Source organism: Phaenicophaeus curvirostris, chromosome 16, assembly GCF_032191515.1.
Source record: "Phaenicophaeus curvirostris isolate KB17595 chromosome 16, BPBGC_Pcur_1.0, whole genome shotgun sequence".
In the NCBI taxonomy this organism is placed as follows: domain Eukaryota; kingdom Metazoa; phylum Chordata; class Aves; order Cuculiformes; family Cuculidae; genus Phaenicophaeus; species Phaenicophaeus curvirostris.
In genome coordinates, this window is record NC_091407.1 from 2,012,766 (window position 1) to 2,027,400 (window position 14,635).

Genomic DNA, 14,635 nt, shown 5'->3' on the forward strand with positions numbered 1-14,635 from the left:
GAAGGAGGAGCTGGATGGAAGCTGCAGATGTGGCTCCTCCAGCCCGGCGGATGCAGCATGACCTCAGCCAAGGGGGCTGAGCAAACGGGGAACAGAATCCAGGTCTCCAAAGCAACACAACTTCAGAGATAAAGATATTCACGGTACCTTCAGTGCCCATCTTAAAAAATAAGAGGATAACTTTGAAAAAGTTTCCAGTGTGGGATTTTATAGAATAAGGCAAACCCAGTCTCACGCTCACTCAAGGTCATCCCTCCCAGACCCAAGGGTAGAATTGTCAGCTAAATGCTGAGAGCTTTGCTTGTGAGGCAGACTCACAGATTACCTGTTTTAGAACAACAGCCTCATCCCCTGGAAGCTGTTTGAATACCTGCGCTATGGCTCTTCCCATTTCATTCACACTAATTCAATAAGTCACAATTTTAAATATTCTTTTCTTATTTGTATCAACACTAAGACCTATATCAAATCTAGAAAGAGGAAGGGGGGGGAAATTGGCATTTACAGTTTTCTCCTTCCAGCAGTGCCCTAAAGACTTAAGTTAACACAGAAACAGATGTGGTCAAGTGCGCTAACTACGTCAGGAAGGCTTTCAAACTGAGCCCTGGGGCTGTGCAGCTGTAAAACGCAGCAGAAGTTATCCACAAACATTTAAATGTGGCTGGTAAGATAAAAGCTTTTAAATTATTAAACAAATGACCAAAACAGAAAAATAGAGGCCGCTTAAAGCTTTTGGAAAAAACCAATATCAACAGCTATAAAAATGCTTCTAAGCTCTGCAGGAACAGCTACAGGGGTGGGTTTAGCACCAGTCAGCTGCAAATACCAAATTGGCATTTGCAAAAACATGCCCGTGGCAGCTTCAGAATTCAACAGGTTCAAAAGGGTAGGACTATTTTTATTAAAAAAGGCTCCTCTTCCGATGAGCCCAGCCGCAGACACCGTTACGTCTGGTTTTCCCATCTCATTAAGCAGACGCGTATAAGAGCACATCACGCTGCAGAGTTAAACATCGTGAGTTAAAGGGGTCATTTACATTCTAAAACTCTGCAGTACTATAGCTAAGAAGTACACTGAATTATCGAATATTTCTGCCTCGCAGGGACCTTGGTTTCATCTGTTTCATATTTTTTCCCGACACCTCATTCCTATGCGTTTACCCTGTAGTGTTTTCACTAGTACGTAGCTCTGCTGAAGAGCTGTAAATCCAGCTAAATGCAACCAATATAAATGAACCGAGTCTTTTCCGAATTAAAATTTCTTTCTCATGAGGAATCTCTTTTTCTGGACGCTAATGGAAACCAAAATCACTAAAGAGAGCAATGCACCGTGCTCTCCTCTGTTCAGATTCAGAGCTACACTTGGAAGGCAAACCTGTCTTCACCAGGGACTGAGCCAACCTCATATCCAAAAGTCTGCAGGAGCTGCTCAAATCCAGGTGATAAAATTCCTCCTTGCCACTGGGTGTTCTCCGGAGTGTCTGACTAAAGAAACCTGTTCTTATGCAGCAGATGGAAGTGTTTGCTCTCAGGATTGGTCCTGAGCGATGTCCTGGTGTGGGTCCAGCCCTACCTGCTGCCTCACCCTGCTGTGCCTGTAGCTCAACCAGCACTTGCCCTCGCCAGTGACAAACTGCACACCCACTGACCTCGGAAAGGCAGTTAGCATGAGTCAAGGACTGCAACAACCTTTTCCCAGGGGAGGAAGCTTATTTGCTCCCCTCCTTTCGGCATCCCTTTTATGGCACTGAACTGAGGACCTAGTGAGCAACATAACTAAGCTTCCAAGAAGAAAAGTGAAAAAAGTAAGTCTGATCTCACCCTGGCCTCTTCCCCACTGGAAGAAATGGAGCGGCTGTGGCCAGGACACGATCGCCATCCTGCCCCTGATCCACCAGGTTATGAAAACACCGCACGAGAAGGAGAAGGGAATCATCCGCCTGCTCCTTTCGCTGCAAGAACCTGTCTCCTCGGCAAGCCTGGACCTATCAGGGAGGGGGAGAATTTGCTGCAAACGAGGCCCAGCTGCCCTCACAGGGCAAAGACACGCCAGAGCAGCCAGGACAGCGTATCCCGGGCACCTGTGTTTAATCTGAGCAGTACGTTATCCACCCAAAATTAACTCCTGCTCTGTGGCTCACAGCTCTCTGGGGCAGCTGTGTGTGCTAACGGCTAAGAGCAAGAATTTTTATTCAAATAAAATACCTGTGCCCTTCACATGCAACTACTCCAATGGCAGTCGGACAAATATTTGATAGGAATGGTTGGACTCGATGATCCGGTGGGTCTCTTCCAACCTGGTGATTCTATGATTCTATGAAATACTTTCAGTCCAAGGGCCCTTTGATACGTGATTCTCATTATAAAGGTCTTTATTGGCCATAGAGATTAATTTCACTGCCAAAATAGCCTTTTTTCAGGTAGCAGTCATCACACCCCTCCAGCTACCGAAGACAGGCGAACAGCACTTTGATCAGCTGACATTTTGGAAGGCAGAAAGCCGTGCTCGAAGCGCATCTTCTTCCAGAAGAGCTACAAGCCTTCAAAGCTCTGGTGGAAAAGGTTTGTGCAAATCCCAGTTAGCCCCCAGTCACGTTTCCCATTGAGGGCTGACTTCTCAGTCACCATCTGCCCCAAGGTGAGCCGTCTGCCCCTCCCTGCAGCACAGGAATATATTCCTACGGCTTCTTGGAAGTCCTCCGAGAACCACGCTTTTCCTACTTCCCCTTCCTCCCATCTCCCCTCTAGCTTCTCTGTGTGGTGTTTCTGTTGTTGCTCTAACTTAGATACTAATTTCAATCCACAGCGTCTCATTATAATTAGTTCTTAATTGCCACTTAACACTGGGATCATTTTGGGAGACCATAACAATTCTTCCTTGAGAAATTATTTGACTGTTGAAAGCTCATTACATGCCTCTATAAACATTTTGGGCGGTGAGAGTAATTTTAACAGGTAAATTTCAAAACACCACTGCTCACACAAGCTCTGGATTTGCACGGTTTCTTTGCACACTACTAGTATTTTCAGGGAGAAAACCATACAAGTCAGCATGTTTTGGCACCAGTCTCCCTCCCTCTAGCACCCACCATGGCTTTATACCGAGAGGGGGAATGTTTTAAGGCGCATCTGTAAAATGTGGGAGGAAAATGCCACAGGCCAGTTGTGTTGCCCCCGTGCGTTGCTGCTGCTCTGCTGGAACCGGAGCGCTCAGCCAGCTGGGATCAGAGGACATCCAAACACTGCACTTCGAGCCAGGCAGCTGCTCAAGGAGCCAAACGATGAGCGTGCTGTTAGAGGAAATTCATCCATGGGCACATACACAGCTTCATCCAAGACTTGCTGTGTTCCTGAACAAGTTAGACTCCTCCAAGATTAGAAAATGGACAGTTTGCCAAATTCATAGAATCACCAGGTTGGAAAAGACCCACCGGATCATCGAGTCCAACCATTCCTATCAAATCCTTCCCAAGATCTCTCACGCTCTCACAGCAGAAGTTACAACTGAGCACCAGTTCACTTCATTTATTCACCTGTCTGCCAGGGAAGATGCGAGGAGCTGGAGAGAGAGGGCTGATGCTCTCCTACCAGGCGATGCCTCGTAGGCACCGAGCCTCCTAAACCAGCCTCCCTCCCCACAGCCAGTTCAGCCTCTGGGTGCAGCACTGGGGGACACCACACCGGAACAGAAGAGCAGACCCCGGTTTATTGGCTTGTCAGAGCCTACTGCTATTCTTCTCCCACACGCCCCCCCTATTTTAAACATTCAGGAGATGTCAGTGGTTTTGGTAGGGTCTGAATGGCTGGTGAGCTCAAACAGCTTCTGGGAAAACACTTACAGGCTCCGTAGAGAAATACTTTTTGGAGAAGTGCCCATGATTCACAACCCTTACGACTAGTGAGATTCTTCTTTTCGAAACACCCTTAAACAAGCCTCCGAACACATATGACCTAGAGAGACGCTCCAAGGATACTCTCATGCCCTCAGACAACCTCCTCTTCGGCAACAGCCCCTCCACCAGCAGGCAGACCTGGAGCCGACAGTGGCATCAAATACCAGCTTGAGAAACACCCTGCACAACCTATTTAAAGTCAAGGGGAAGTCTGTATAACGTGCCTGTTAATACAGTGATGTCTGTAAGGCTAAACGTGGTCCTAGGAGGCAAACTTCCAAGAAGCCATCAGAATGTATTCCTAAATGCGTTGTACAGTGCAGAGAAGTTTTTTGCAACAGAAATAGAGGAATGACTCATTTCCTCTGTAGCTGCTGCTCCAGCGCTTCACTCGCACAGGCAATGGAGCGGCTCCCTCTGCCAGGGCAGCAGGAATTGGGAAACTCGGGAGCAGCTTCCAGCATCCGTAAACCCGAGTTTTGACCGGGACTTGTCTTTAAAACCAGTGACCCCAGACTCACCTGGGATAGCAAAGGAGACAGATCAGCGAATGGTTCCCCAGCACTCCCTCCCTTGATGGGAATAACACTGTATTTCAGCAGTTTAATTTTGCGCAGAGTAGCACTGGAGCAGAGAGACGAGAGCCGCTCTCTCCCTTGCCCTCCTGAAGCATGACTAGTAAGCACACGGATTTGCCCCTGAATTCAGCTGCTTCTCTTCTCCCCTGCTGGAACTGGAAAGGAGCAAACTGACCCAGCAGGAGAGAAGGGGGCTGTCTCGTTGGGCGTTGCTACAGTTCTTCCTCTCTTTCTACAGCTAGAGGGTTTCTATCAGAACAGCACTTTCTCCACACAAGGGTAATTTTTCATACTTTATCTGGTAGCTAGTAACCTTCACAGTATGATCCCCATCACCCCCGTCTTCTAGATTCCTTACCTCCCTTTTTTATTTTCCCACCCAGCTTATTGTAGTGACTCTTTGTGGCAGGGACAGAAGCCTAACGAGGGTCACAACTACCATGAAAACAACCAGCCAGCCCTTATTACATCCAGTCCAACCTTCCGTCTGCAGCTTTAGTCCTTTAGATTTAGGGGGAAAAACATTCCCACAGGTTTGAAGAAATGCACGCCTGTAACTTGAGTACACAGAGATTTTCTGAGGTTCTGGATCAGCACCGCTATCCTTTAAGGGTTAAAAATATGCCTGCCTTAACACCGAAGCCCGGTACACGAGGACACATGATGCATACACGTTCGTAACAACCTTTCAGAGTTTTTTTTGTAAATCATTACTGAATCCTAACAGGCTGTTACACATACAGAGAACGTATGCTATCTATAGCTCCGTTGCTGATGGACTATTACGATGCTTTGACTCTCTTATAAAAGAGTAGCAAATATGCCAACTCTTGGTTACGTATTTATAAAATCGGACACTGCGGGCACACACCCAAGAGCATAGGTTGTCTCTTAATTAGGAAAACTGTATGTCTGAGAAGCTCACGACTCTGATATAACGTACTGGTAGATCTACGTGCAGTCAGCCCTCCGCATCCTCGGACCCCTCGAGTGAGCAGAGCGCTGTGCTCTGAAGCATCAGCAAGCGCTGAAGGCGCATCCGTGTGCTTAAAGCGGAGCAGGTCCTTGCCCCTACGTGGATCAGCAGCTGGTGACACCACCCGCCGCTGCTACCAGCCCAGCAAACGTGGGGCCGCCATCAGTCAGAAAGTCACTTACCTCAGGGAGACCCACAAGGGCAGACGTTTTAAGAGGTGAACAGGAAATAAGCCAGCCTAGAAAATCAAACTCCTAGTGTCTGAACTCTCGTGGAGCCTTAAGAAAATGGGATCCACAAATAAGAGTCCCTTCCCCTCCAGGCAGCTTTAACTTGCATTAGCAGCACTTAATCAGCAATTCACTACTGACCTTGGCTGCGTTACAAGGGAGGTATTTGCACAGGGATGGAAAGATTTTAAACAATTTATCCAACGAGTTGGATGCAAACCAGCTTTTCTTCAAACACCAAGCATGCGAGTCCTTAGGCCACTTAATTTTTTGTTAACAGATTTATCACGAAAGGAAACTCCTACGTTTCTTTAATGATTTTCTGCTGAACAGAAAATCAGGCATCAAACAGAGAAATATTTCAGAGCAAGGAATGGAGAGCAGGGGATGGCTATTGCTTTTAAAGGAAGTCATTAATAAGAGATAATGTTATTAAGGAGATAAAGACGTAAATACACTTCCTCCGCGCTGACTCGGGTGACCGAGTGCTGATGCTAAAGGAACGACATTCCTCCAGGCTTTGCCAGCGAGATGTCCCCTAGCCAGCTGGGCTGCCTCACTGCTGCGCTAACAACCGCTGCCCCGCTCCCTGCAAGGCAAGAGGCAAGCATGCAACGACCCGGAGATACTTCATTTAGCTTTCATTTAATGATTAAAAAGTGAGGGGTCTTGCTGTTATTTCATTCTTTAATAGGGAACACGACCACAAGCTATGAGTACATAGTTCTGGCATCTCACCAACCGCTAATAAAGGAGAGGTAACTCGCTGGCCCATCTACAAAACTCCTGCTGGCTTCAGCAGGACTTTTTCCATATTTAATAAAGCACGACCTATGTGGTTTGGAACGGAGACGTGTCTGCGAATGGCACGCTGAGAAGCTCACACAGATATTGTGAAATGAAGTCCTAGCTCTTCATGAAGCACCAGAAAAAGCACATTTTACACAGTGACCTGAAACTGGAGCCACAGAGACAATAACTTGAGTCCTTCTCAACCTCTGAGCGAGCCGGCCACAAACACCGAGGTGCTCCATCTCAAAAGTCAGCAACACCGCAGATGGTGCCAGCTGCGCTCTATGGTCTCTCCTGGCTCTGCTCCGTGTCCCTCTGCACGACTCCCAAGGCGTGGAAGTCCTGCTTTCCCATGGATTTGCCATTTTAGTGCTCTCCTAAAGAGCACGTAAACCTGCTGATCACAGTTTTGTGGCTGCAGGAAGCTTTTACTGAAAAAAAAAAGATAACAAGGAGCTTAAATCTTGAGGCGCAGATGCTTTAAAACAGCTGTTTATTACTACAGTGAAATATTAAAACAAACCCACCAACTTTTATGGAAACAATAAAAAGTGCAAATGTATTTGGACATTACATAGGAAATGAATTTATAAACGTTTCATCAAAATGGGCTGACGCTTTGAGCCTATAAACACCTTTTTTAAAATAAAAAACAATAGCAGCCGAACACTTTAGTTTAATCTTTGGTCTGATTATTAACCAGCAAAAAACAGTTGTACCAAGAATGTCCATTGCAAACAGACATTTAAAATTTACATTACTCTGCAGAGATTCAAAATCAAAAGAGGAATGTTTCGAGATATTTAGTCAGAGAGGAAATAATGATGTCTGTGAGAAATACACAGCATTTTTCAACACAAAACAAAGTTACACGTGCATTGTGGTTCTGCGAACAGAATTCTCTTGTGGGTGACTCCCCTTCCCAGCCAACGTTCAATAAAAACAACTTCATTTGCACAAGTCTTCACAGAGTTATCTTGCAGATAAAGAGAACCAAGAACCCACATTACGGCTAAATAACACGTTTTTTTCCTCCTCTATGTTTGCATTTCAGTTTGCACACACAGAGGCAACAGTACTGAACCTAAGGTACATTGTCACGGTTACGACCTTAACGAATAAGGTATTCATAACCTTGTTCTGTGCACAGTATCCATGGCTTGGGAGAAGAGGGAAAAGGAAAAAGGCCGAGATTACTCATATAGGTAAAGTTCTCTGTACAGTTCTTGCAGATAAGGTCCTATAATAGCTCCAGGACGCCGCAGGTACCAGTGCTGCCACATTTGCTGTGGAATAAGACAAATAACAGAACAGAACCCAACTTTTATCAGCTCCTTTTGTCGCTCTTATTCATGGATGAATGCTTTATAGCAGATAAAGAAAATACTCTTAATATCTTGGTTGTATGAGACAGCCACAAGTTAGTCCTAAGAAATTTTCTCAGACCTCCCACCAATTGTGTGCACGTAGCCTCACTGGCAGGAAACACCCCGACTCCTCAAGAACGCTCGCCCAAGCCCAAAATTAAAGCAAACACATGCATTTTCTCCCACCGGCAGCCACCACAAACCCAGAAACGCCTTGCTAAGCATCAGCTCGCCCTGAAGATCTGCCCACGCGGCTAATCAACCAAGGGTTTGCCTCACTGCTCAGTCCTGATGGATTCCAACACTTTGGAAATACTGTCACAGCAAACCCCACTGAAATCTCATTTCCCTACACTCCAAATCTGCCTCGCTTTCAATAGCTCTCCTCCAATTTTATACCCACGTGCTTCAGCTTGTTGGCAGCGCATCTCCACTGAGACTTCACCACCACTCTCACTCACCCCTCAGCCCAACTTTCCTTTTCTAAGCTATTTATATTCTCCGCTATCCCTCCTTGTCATGCATTTCCTGACGCAACCATCTTCCCCTGCCACTACTACATCTTAATGAGAAAGTTCTCATCAAGTTTACTGCAGATTCCCACGTATTGCAGCAATGCTAGATGCACACCAGACCTGCATCCTTTTTCAGAGGCAAGATCACTTTTCAGAGACGGGGTAAACAAACCCACAGCTGAATGAAGTGGTTACGATGCCAGAATTAACAGCTATAGGTGCTTTTTATCATAAGTTCAGGCCCCAATATCCTGGGCCAGTCACCTAGTCCTTCTTTGGGCAAAAGATTCAATGGTATCAATTGAGGAACCGCATTTTATGTCAAACACCAAGTAACGCAACATCTGCTAAAACAGTATGTATAGTGTTCTACTATAAAAAAACCCCAAACCTCAAAACACCAAGGTAGCTCACAGCCTTAAACACCATGTGCAAAGAACATTTGATCAATACTACCTATAAATATACTGCTTGTATTTGTAGAAAAAAGCACAATGCTTCGTATACAAAAATAACCCAACTTGCGGGTGTGACCTAGACTATAATTACCTGAAAATATGACTGCTGCAAGAGCAGTTAAAAAAAATAGACCTAAGCAGGCAAACATCCGCCCAGGGAGTGTTTCCACTTAGAAAAACAGATTTTTATAGAGCTTCACAGACTTTGAAAATGTTTTGTGCTCTGATGCGTGATTAAATCACACCGGTATCTCCACGTACACGAGGGAGAGGACTGTAATAGTAACTTCGAGTTATCTTAAAGCTTCCCAGGAGTTACACTCGGTGGTTTACAATTCGTTCCAGAGTATTCACGTAGGACACAGCGCATCGGGCAATAAGGCACACGCCCAGCTTCCCAAGCGCCAGCAATTCAGCAGCGCATTTTGGGTCTTAATACATAAAATACTTGAGCAGATGACCCAATAAGGCAAGGATTAGAAATTCTGAATTTGCTGACACTTTGGGACACACCAGGCTCCTGAGCACAAGGCACATGGAGTTAAGGACACTTGCAGAGCTGGCTGCACTACAGTTCGCCAGGTTATTCCAGGCAAGAAGTGGAAACGACTTGGCTGATGCTTACAGAACACCAGAATCCACAGCCTAAGACTGCCACTGTACCACAAATCCACGCTAAATAATTCTGAAGTACCCCAATATATTTCCCTTCCTGCTCCTTGCAATAAGATTACCATTTTCTAAGGCACAACACTGGAAAAATCAGGTTCTTTGGTCAAAAACACTGCAACGATTAGGTGACCGGTCAGGCAGTCACCCCAAAATGCCCCCACGCTGCAGCAGACAGCTCACAGCAACGACACGTGGAGGAGGTTTGTTAAAAACAAACAAAAAACCAAAACAAAACCACGCAGAATTTCTTCAGTTTGGTTGTTGGTCCTTGACGTAAAGCAAATATACGTAAAGAAAATAATACTCAAAGCCAGGAAACAAATCCCTCCAAGAACCCACAAACAAACTAACCCCAAAATACTTCTTACAAAAAAGGTTTTCCTCAAAATGATTCAACCAACCCTTCAACAAAATATTAATGCCTCCTCCACGGCAAATATTTAGTGCAGCCAATCATCCTACAAAGAAGGCCCTTGTGAAAATAAAGTGCTATTTGTTTCCTTTTACCTACATCAGCCCTCCAGTATAACCTTCACTTGAACACAGAAGCGCGCAACTAGATCCCTCACGCTGTTATCAGGGAAGTTTTCTTTCTTCCCTCAATATTAACGTGCAAGTTACATTTCTACTGAGCACAACGTATTCCATTACACAGGGAACTTGAAGAGCGTCATAAAGCATTTCAAACCGCGATTAACACCCACGCTCTCGTGCTCATCGCGTTTTAAGAACATCTCGGTGCATCAGGGCAGAGGGCTTGTTTGCATTTACAGGATGTTTAAGTCCCAGATGGATTTCGCATCGTAAAGAGCAAATCTCAACAAGTTTAAAATAGATTTCCAGGAATGTCGGTTCGGGCCTCGTAAAGTTAGGTTTGCAAAGTTGAATGACTTAGTTGAATGGACTAAGGCATCTCCCAGAAACCTCTCAATTTTTGTGCGAACAACCAAAGAGATTAAAACCCAAGAATCCGCATTTCATGAAGTCTTGGGCTGCGGTTTCGGAGCTTTTTCCAGTGAGGGACGAGCCATGGAAGCACATTTCAGAGGCTCCCTCCTTCCTGGGGCGGCTGACGGCCTGTTCCGCGCCGTGGGGCCGAGGCCGCGGGGTGCTGTGGTGCTGAGGCCGCGGGGTGCTGTGGGGCCAAGGCCGCGGGGTGCTGTGGGGCCGAGGCTGCGGGGCGCTGTGGGGCTGAGGTCTTGGGGTGCTGTGGGGCCGAGGCCGCGGGGCGCCGTGGGGCTGAGGTCTTGGGGTGCTGTGGGGCCGAGGCCGCGGGGTGCTGTGGGGCCGAGGTCGCGGGGTGCTGTGGGGCCGAGGTCGCGGGGCGCCGTGGGGCCGAGGCCGCGGGGCGCCGTGGGGCCAAGGCTGCGGGGCGCTGTGGGGCTGAGGTCTTGGGGTGCTGTGGGGCCGAGGCCGCGGGGCGCCATGGGGCGATCCGCTGTCTCTCTGGGCGTGAGGCGCTGGGCCTTTCCGCAGAGCTGGCCCGGGAGGGCGGCCGGGCAGCAGGCGCGGGGCCCGCCGTACGCGGCGATGAGGCGCGGCGCCCGCGCCCACGTGTCCACCAGCTGCAAGGCCACCGCGTCCAGCGTGGCGGCGTCGAAGGCGGCCAGCAGGTTGACCGGGGCGGCCTCCCGGAGGAAGCGGGGCACGGCCAGCGCCTCGGGCAGCCCCGCGTTGCCCAGGAAGAGGTGCATGAGCGCCCGCCGGCGCAGACAGTCCCTCAGGAACAGCACCAGCTCCTCCAGCCGCTCCACCAGGAAGCGCTCGTCCCAGCGCTCCAGCGGCCCCCGCAGCAGCAGCGACAGCACCGCCGTCTTGAGCACGTAGGACGAGAGCACGCGGCCCCAGCGCGAGCCCAGCGGCTCCCGCAGCCCGCGGCGCCGCAGGTCGCGCAGCCCCTTGAGGATCCGCAGGCACTTGAGGTGGCAGGCGGAGGCCGGGCCGCGCTCCCGCACCCAGCCCAGCAGCCGCTGCTCCTGCCGCGACGCGTCGAGGCCCCAGAGCGCGTCGTCGGCTCCGCGGCGCGGGGCGGGGGGCGGCGGCGCCGTCAGGTAGAGCGCGCGGCCGAGCGGCACGGCGGGCACGAGGCGCACGGCCACGGCCCCGCGGCAGCACGCCGAGTCGGGCCGCGGCGCCACCAGCAGCGTGGGCGGCCGGCCCGGCGGCGCCCACAGGCTGAGGCGGCAGCCGTCCCGCAGCCGGCCCCGCGCCGCGCCCAGGCAGCGCCGCAGGTGCGCCCGGAACCAGCGCAGCACCAGCGCCGACGACAGGCGGCCCCGCGGCTCCGGCGCCCCGCGCCGCGCCCGCAGCGCGCACGCGAAGGCGCCGCCGCCGCCCCCCCCCCCCCTCCTCCTCCTCCTCCTCCTCCTGCGTCCCGCGCGGCTCCAGCGGCGGCGGCAGCCGCAGCGGCACCAGCACGTCGAAGCGGGCGGGGCGGCGCACCAGGTGCTGCTCGTAGGCGCTGCCCACGGGCACGAAGTCCCCGCGCAGGCTGAGCGCCAGCGGGCCCGGCCGCAGCCCCTGCGCCTTGGCGGCGCGCACCAGCTCGGACACGGCGCGCGCCGCGTGCGCCCGGCTGTGCCCCAGCGCGTGCGGCGACCCGCGCAGCTCCCGCGCGTGGAACCGCTCCAGCGCCCCGCGCAGCGCCGCCGCCTCCCCCCCGCCCCGACCCCGCGCCCCCAACAACGCCGCCTCCCCCGGCTCCGCGGCGCGGCGGCAGCCCAGCAGGCAGCCCAGCAGCAGCAGCAGCGCCGAACCCGCCTCGGCCGCGCCCTCGGCGCCGCGCAGCGCCTGGCACAGGCAGAGCAGCGCCGCGCACAGCCCCGCCAGCACCGGCCACGCGGGCCCGGCGCCCCGGCGCCCCCCGGCAGCCCCCGCCCCGGCCAGCGCCGCCGCCCGGCCCGCCGCCCGCAGGAAATGCCGCCCCGGGGGCGGGGACCGGCCGGGGCGGGGCCCGCGGGGAGCCCCGGGGGAGCCCTGAGAGAGCCCCGAGAGAGCCCGCGGAGGGAGCGCTGCGGGGGGGGGGGGCTCGGCCGCGCCCGGAGGAGCGGGGAGAGCGGGGGGACCCGGCCCCTCCGCCCCTCGCCGGGGACACCCCGGCCGGAGGAGTCCGTCCGGTTCTGGGAGCCTCAACGCAAGGAGAGATGGAGCTCCTGGAGCAGGCGACGAGGATGATCCGAGGGCTGGAGCCCCTCCCCTAGGGGACAGGCTGAGAGCTGGGGGTGCTCAGCCTGGAGAAGGCTCCGAGGAGACCTTAGAGCGACCTTCCAGCACCTTTAGGGGCTGCGAGACAGCTGGGGAGGGGCTGTTCACAAAGGCTCGTGGCGATAGGACGGGGGGAACGGGGATAAACTGGAGAGGAGCAGATTTAGGCTTGATTTAAGGAGGAATTTCCTCGCCGTGAGGGCGGCGAGGCCCTGGCCCAGGTTAGCCGCGGCTGCCCCGGCCCTGGAGGTGCCCCAGGCCGGGCTGGGGGCCCTGGGGCGGCCTGGGCTGTGGGGGTGTCCCTGCCAGGACGCCAGATGGATCAGAGGATGCAAACATCCATCCTGTTGCTTATTCCCCATGACCCATCACTGCCAGCAGCTTGCTCTGCACCCCACAAATCAAAAACGTTTACAAAGCACAGTTGTGCTGGTATGAATCTAATCACAGAATCACCAGGTTGGAAGAGACCCACCAGATCGAGTCCAACCATTCCCATCAATCACTAACCCATGTCCCTCAGCACCTCGTCCACCCGTCCCTTAAACCCCTCCAGAGAAGGGGACTCAACCCTTCAAGATGTCTGGTTGAAACATCGCGTTGAACTCTATGAACCTGTTGACCCATGGGTTCAATTTTCACTAGCCTGTGCTTTTTCACGCCCTTGAGGCCAGCATGTTTTTCATTCCTTCAGGTCTTGCTACGGGCACACTGGTTTTCAAGACGGCCGATGCTGCCTTCACACGTGAGGCTGATGTGAGGAGCTGCTTGTCGGCTCTCAGGGCACAGGGCTGCGTCTGCGGGAGCCGGCAGGGCCTGTCGGGCAGCTGCTGCCCACGGGCCGACCTGGAGCTTGGCAGCACGGCAGTTGTCGCTGTGGGACCCACGTACAAGGAACAGCTGCAGCCTCACAGCTAACTGCGGGCCCACAGGCTGGAGAAAATGCAGATGTCACTCCAACCAGCGGGACGAGCCCGGGGGCCGGCTGGCAAAAAGCGTGTGAGCAGCCCCAGCGGAGCCACCAGCACAAACCAGACCCGTGCCCGACGGTGCTGGTGCAGGCCCGCTCAAGCTGCCCAATAACAGGTTGCACGCCAATAACTGTGACCCCAATAGCAGGACCAAAGTGAATCCAAAACATTGATTTTTTTACCACTGCTGTTTATATTCCCAGCTAGTCATTTCTCACACCTTCAGTTGTACGCTAATAGCTATGACCTCAAAACAGGGACTAGAAAGGATCTACAACATCGATTTTTACTACCATTGTTTAAATCACTCATTGTTTTTAAATAGATTTTATCGAAACACTTGCTTCAGAATGTCCCATATCCAGGATATCCTGTTCACTAAATAAAGAATAATGTTATACTTATTCATATACAAGGCTGAGCTAAAAATAGGTATCCCAGTACATGTGATCTGCATGACACTTCCAGAGATTTACAGAGGCAAAAGGAAGTGTTGGAGATGTAGCATCCACTAAAGTTTCTCCACAGTTAGCAGTATCTCATACATCTGTGTAACTGATCCGTTGGTGCTACAGAATACCAGGCACTGTCTGAGGTGTAGGAAAAGCAGTTTGCACCAGCAGGCTCACCCTCTGAGTGGGCAGAAGAAAGCAGCAGAGAGGCAGAAGGCACAGACAGGTGATGACATTTGTCTGGTGCTTTCGTGATGTACCCAAGACACGAGTGTTACACTCCCTTCCAGGTCAGTATCTGCCCTGGTGAACCAAAGCTGCTCGTGGCCTATTGCAGGTGCAGGAGGAAATATAGTGTACAGAACCATAGAATCTTAGAATCACCAGGTTGGAAAAGACCCACCGGATCATCGAGTCCAACCATTCCCATCAATCACTAAACCAGCTGCCCTGCCACAGTGAATGGGTTACACCTCCAACTCAATATCTTGCCCTGTTAAACAGTCTATAGCAGACAAAATACAATCA

The 14,635-nt window shown here is 51.6% G+C and overlaps 1 protein-coding gene across 1 annotated transcript; it reads right to left on the bottom strand.

Moving 5' to 3' along the window:
- Nucleotides 1–10,457: 10,457 nt before the first annotated feature.
- ITPRIPL2 (ITPRIP like 2) lies at nucleotides 10,458–13,198 on the bottom strand. Its single transcript, XM_069870528.1, is given in 3 exon segments — nucleotides 10,458–11,822; nucleotides 11,824–12,599; nucleotides 13,195–13,198. Coding segments are annotated over 3 exon segments (2,145 nt in total).
- Nucleotides 13,199–14,635: the final 1,437 nt, after the last annotated feature.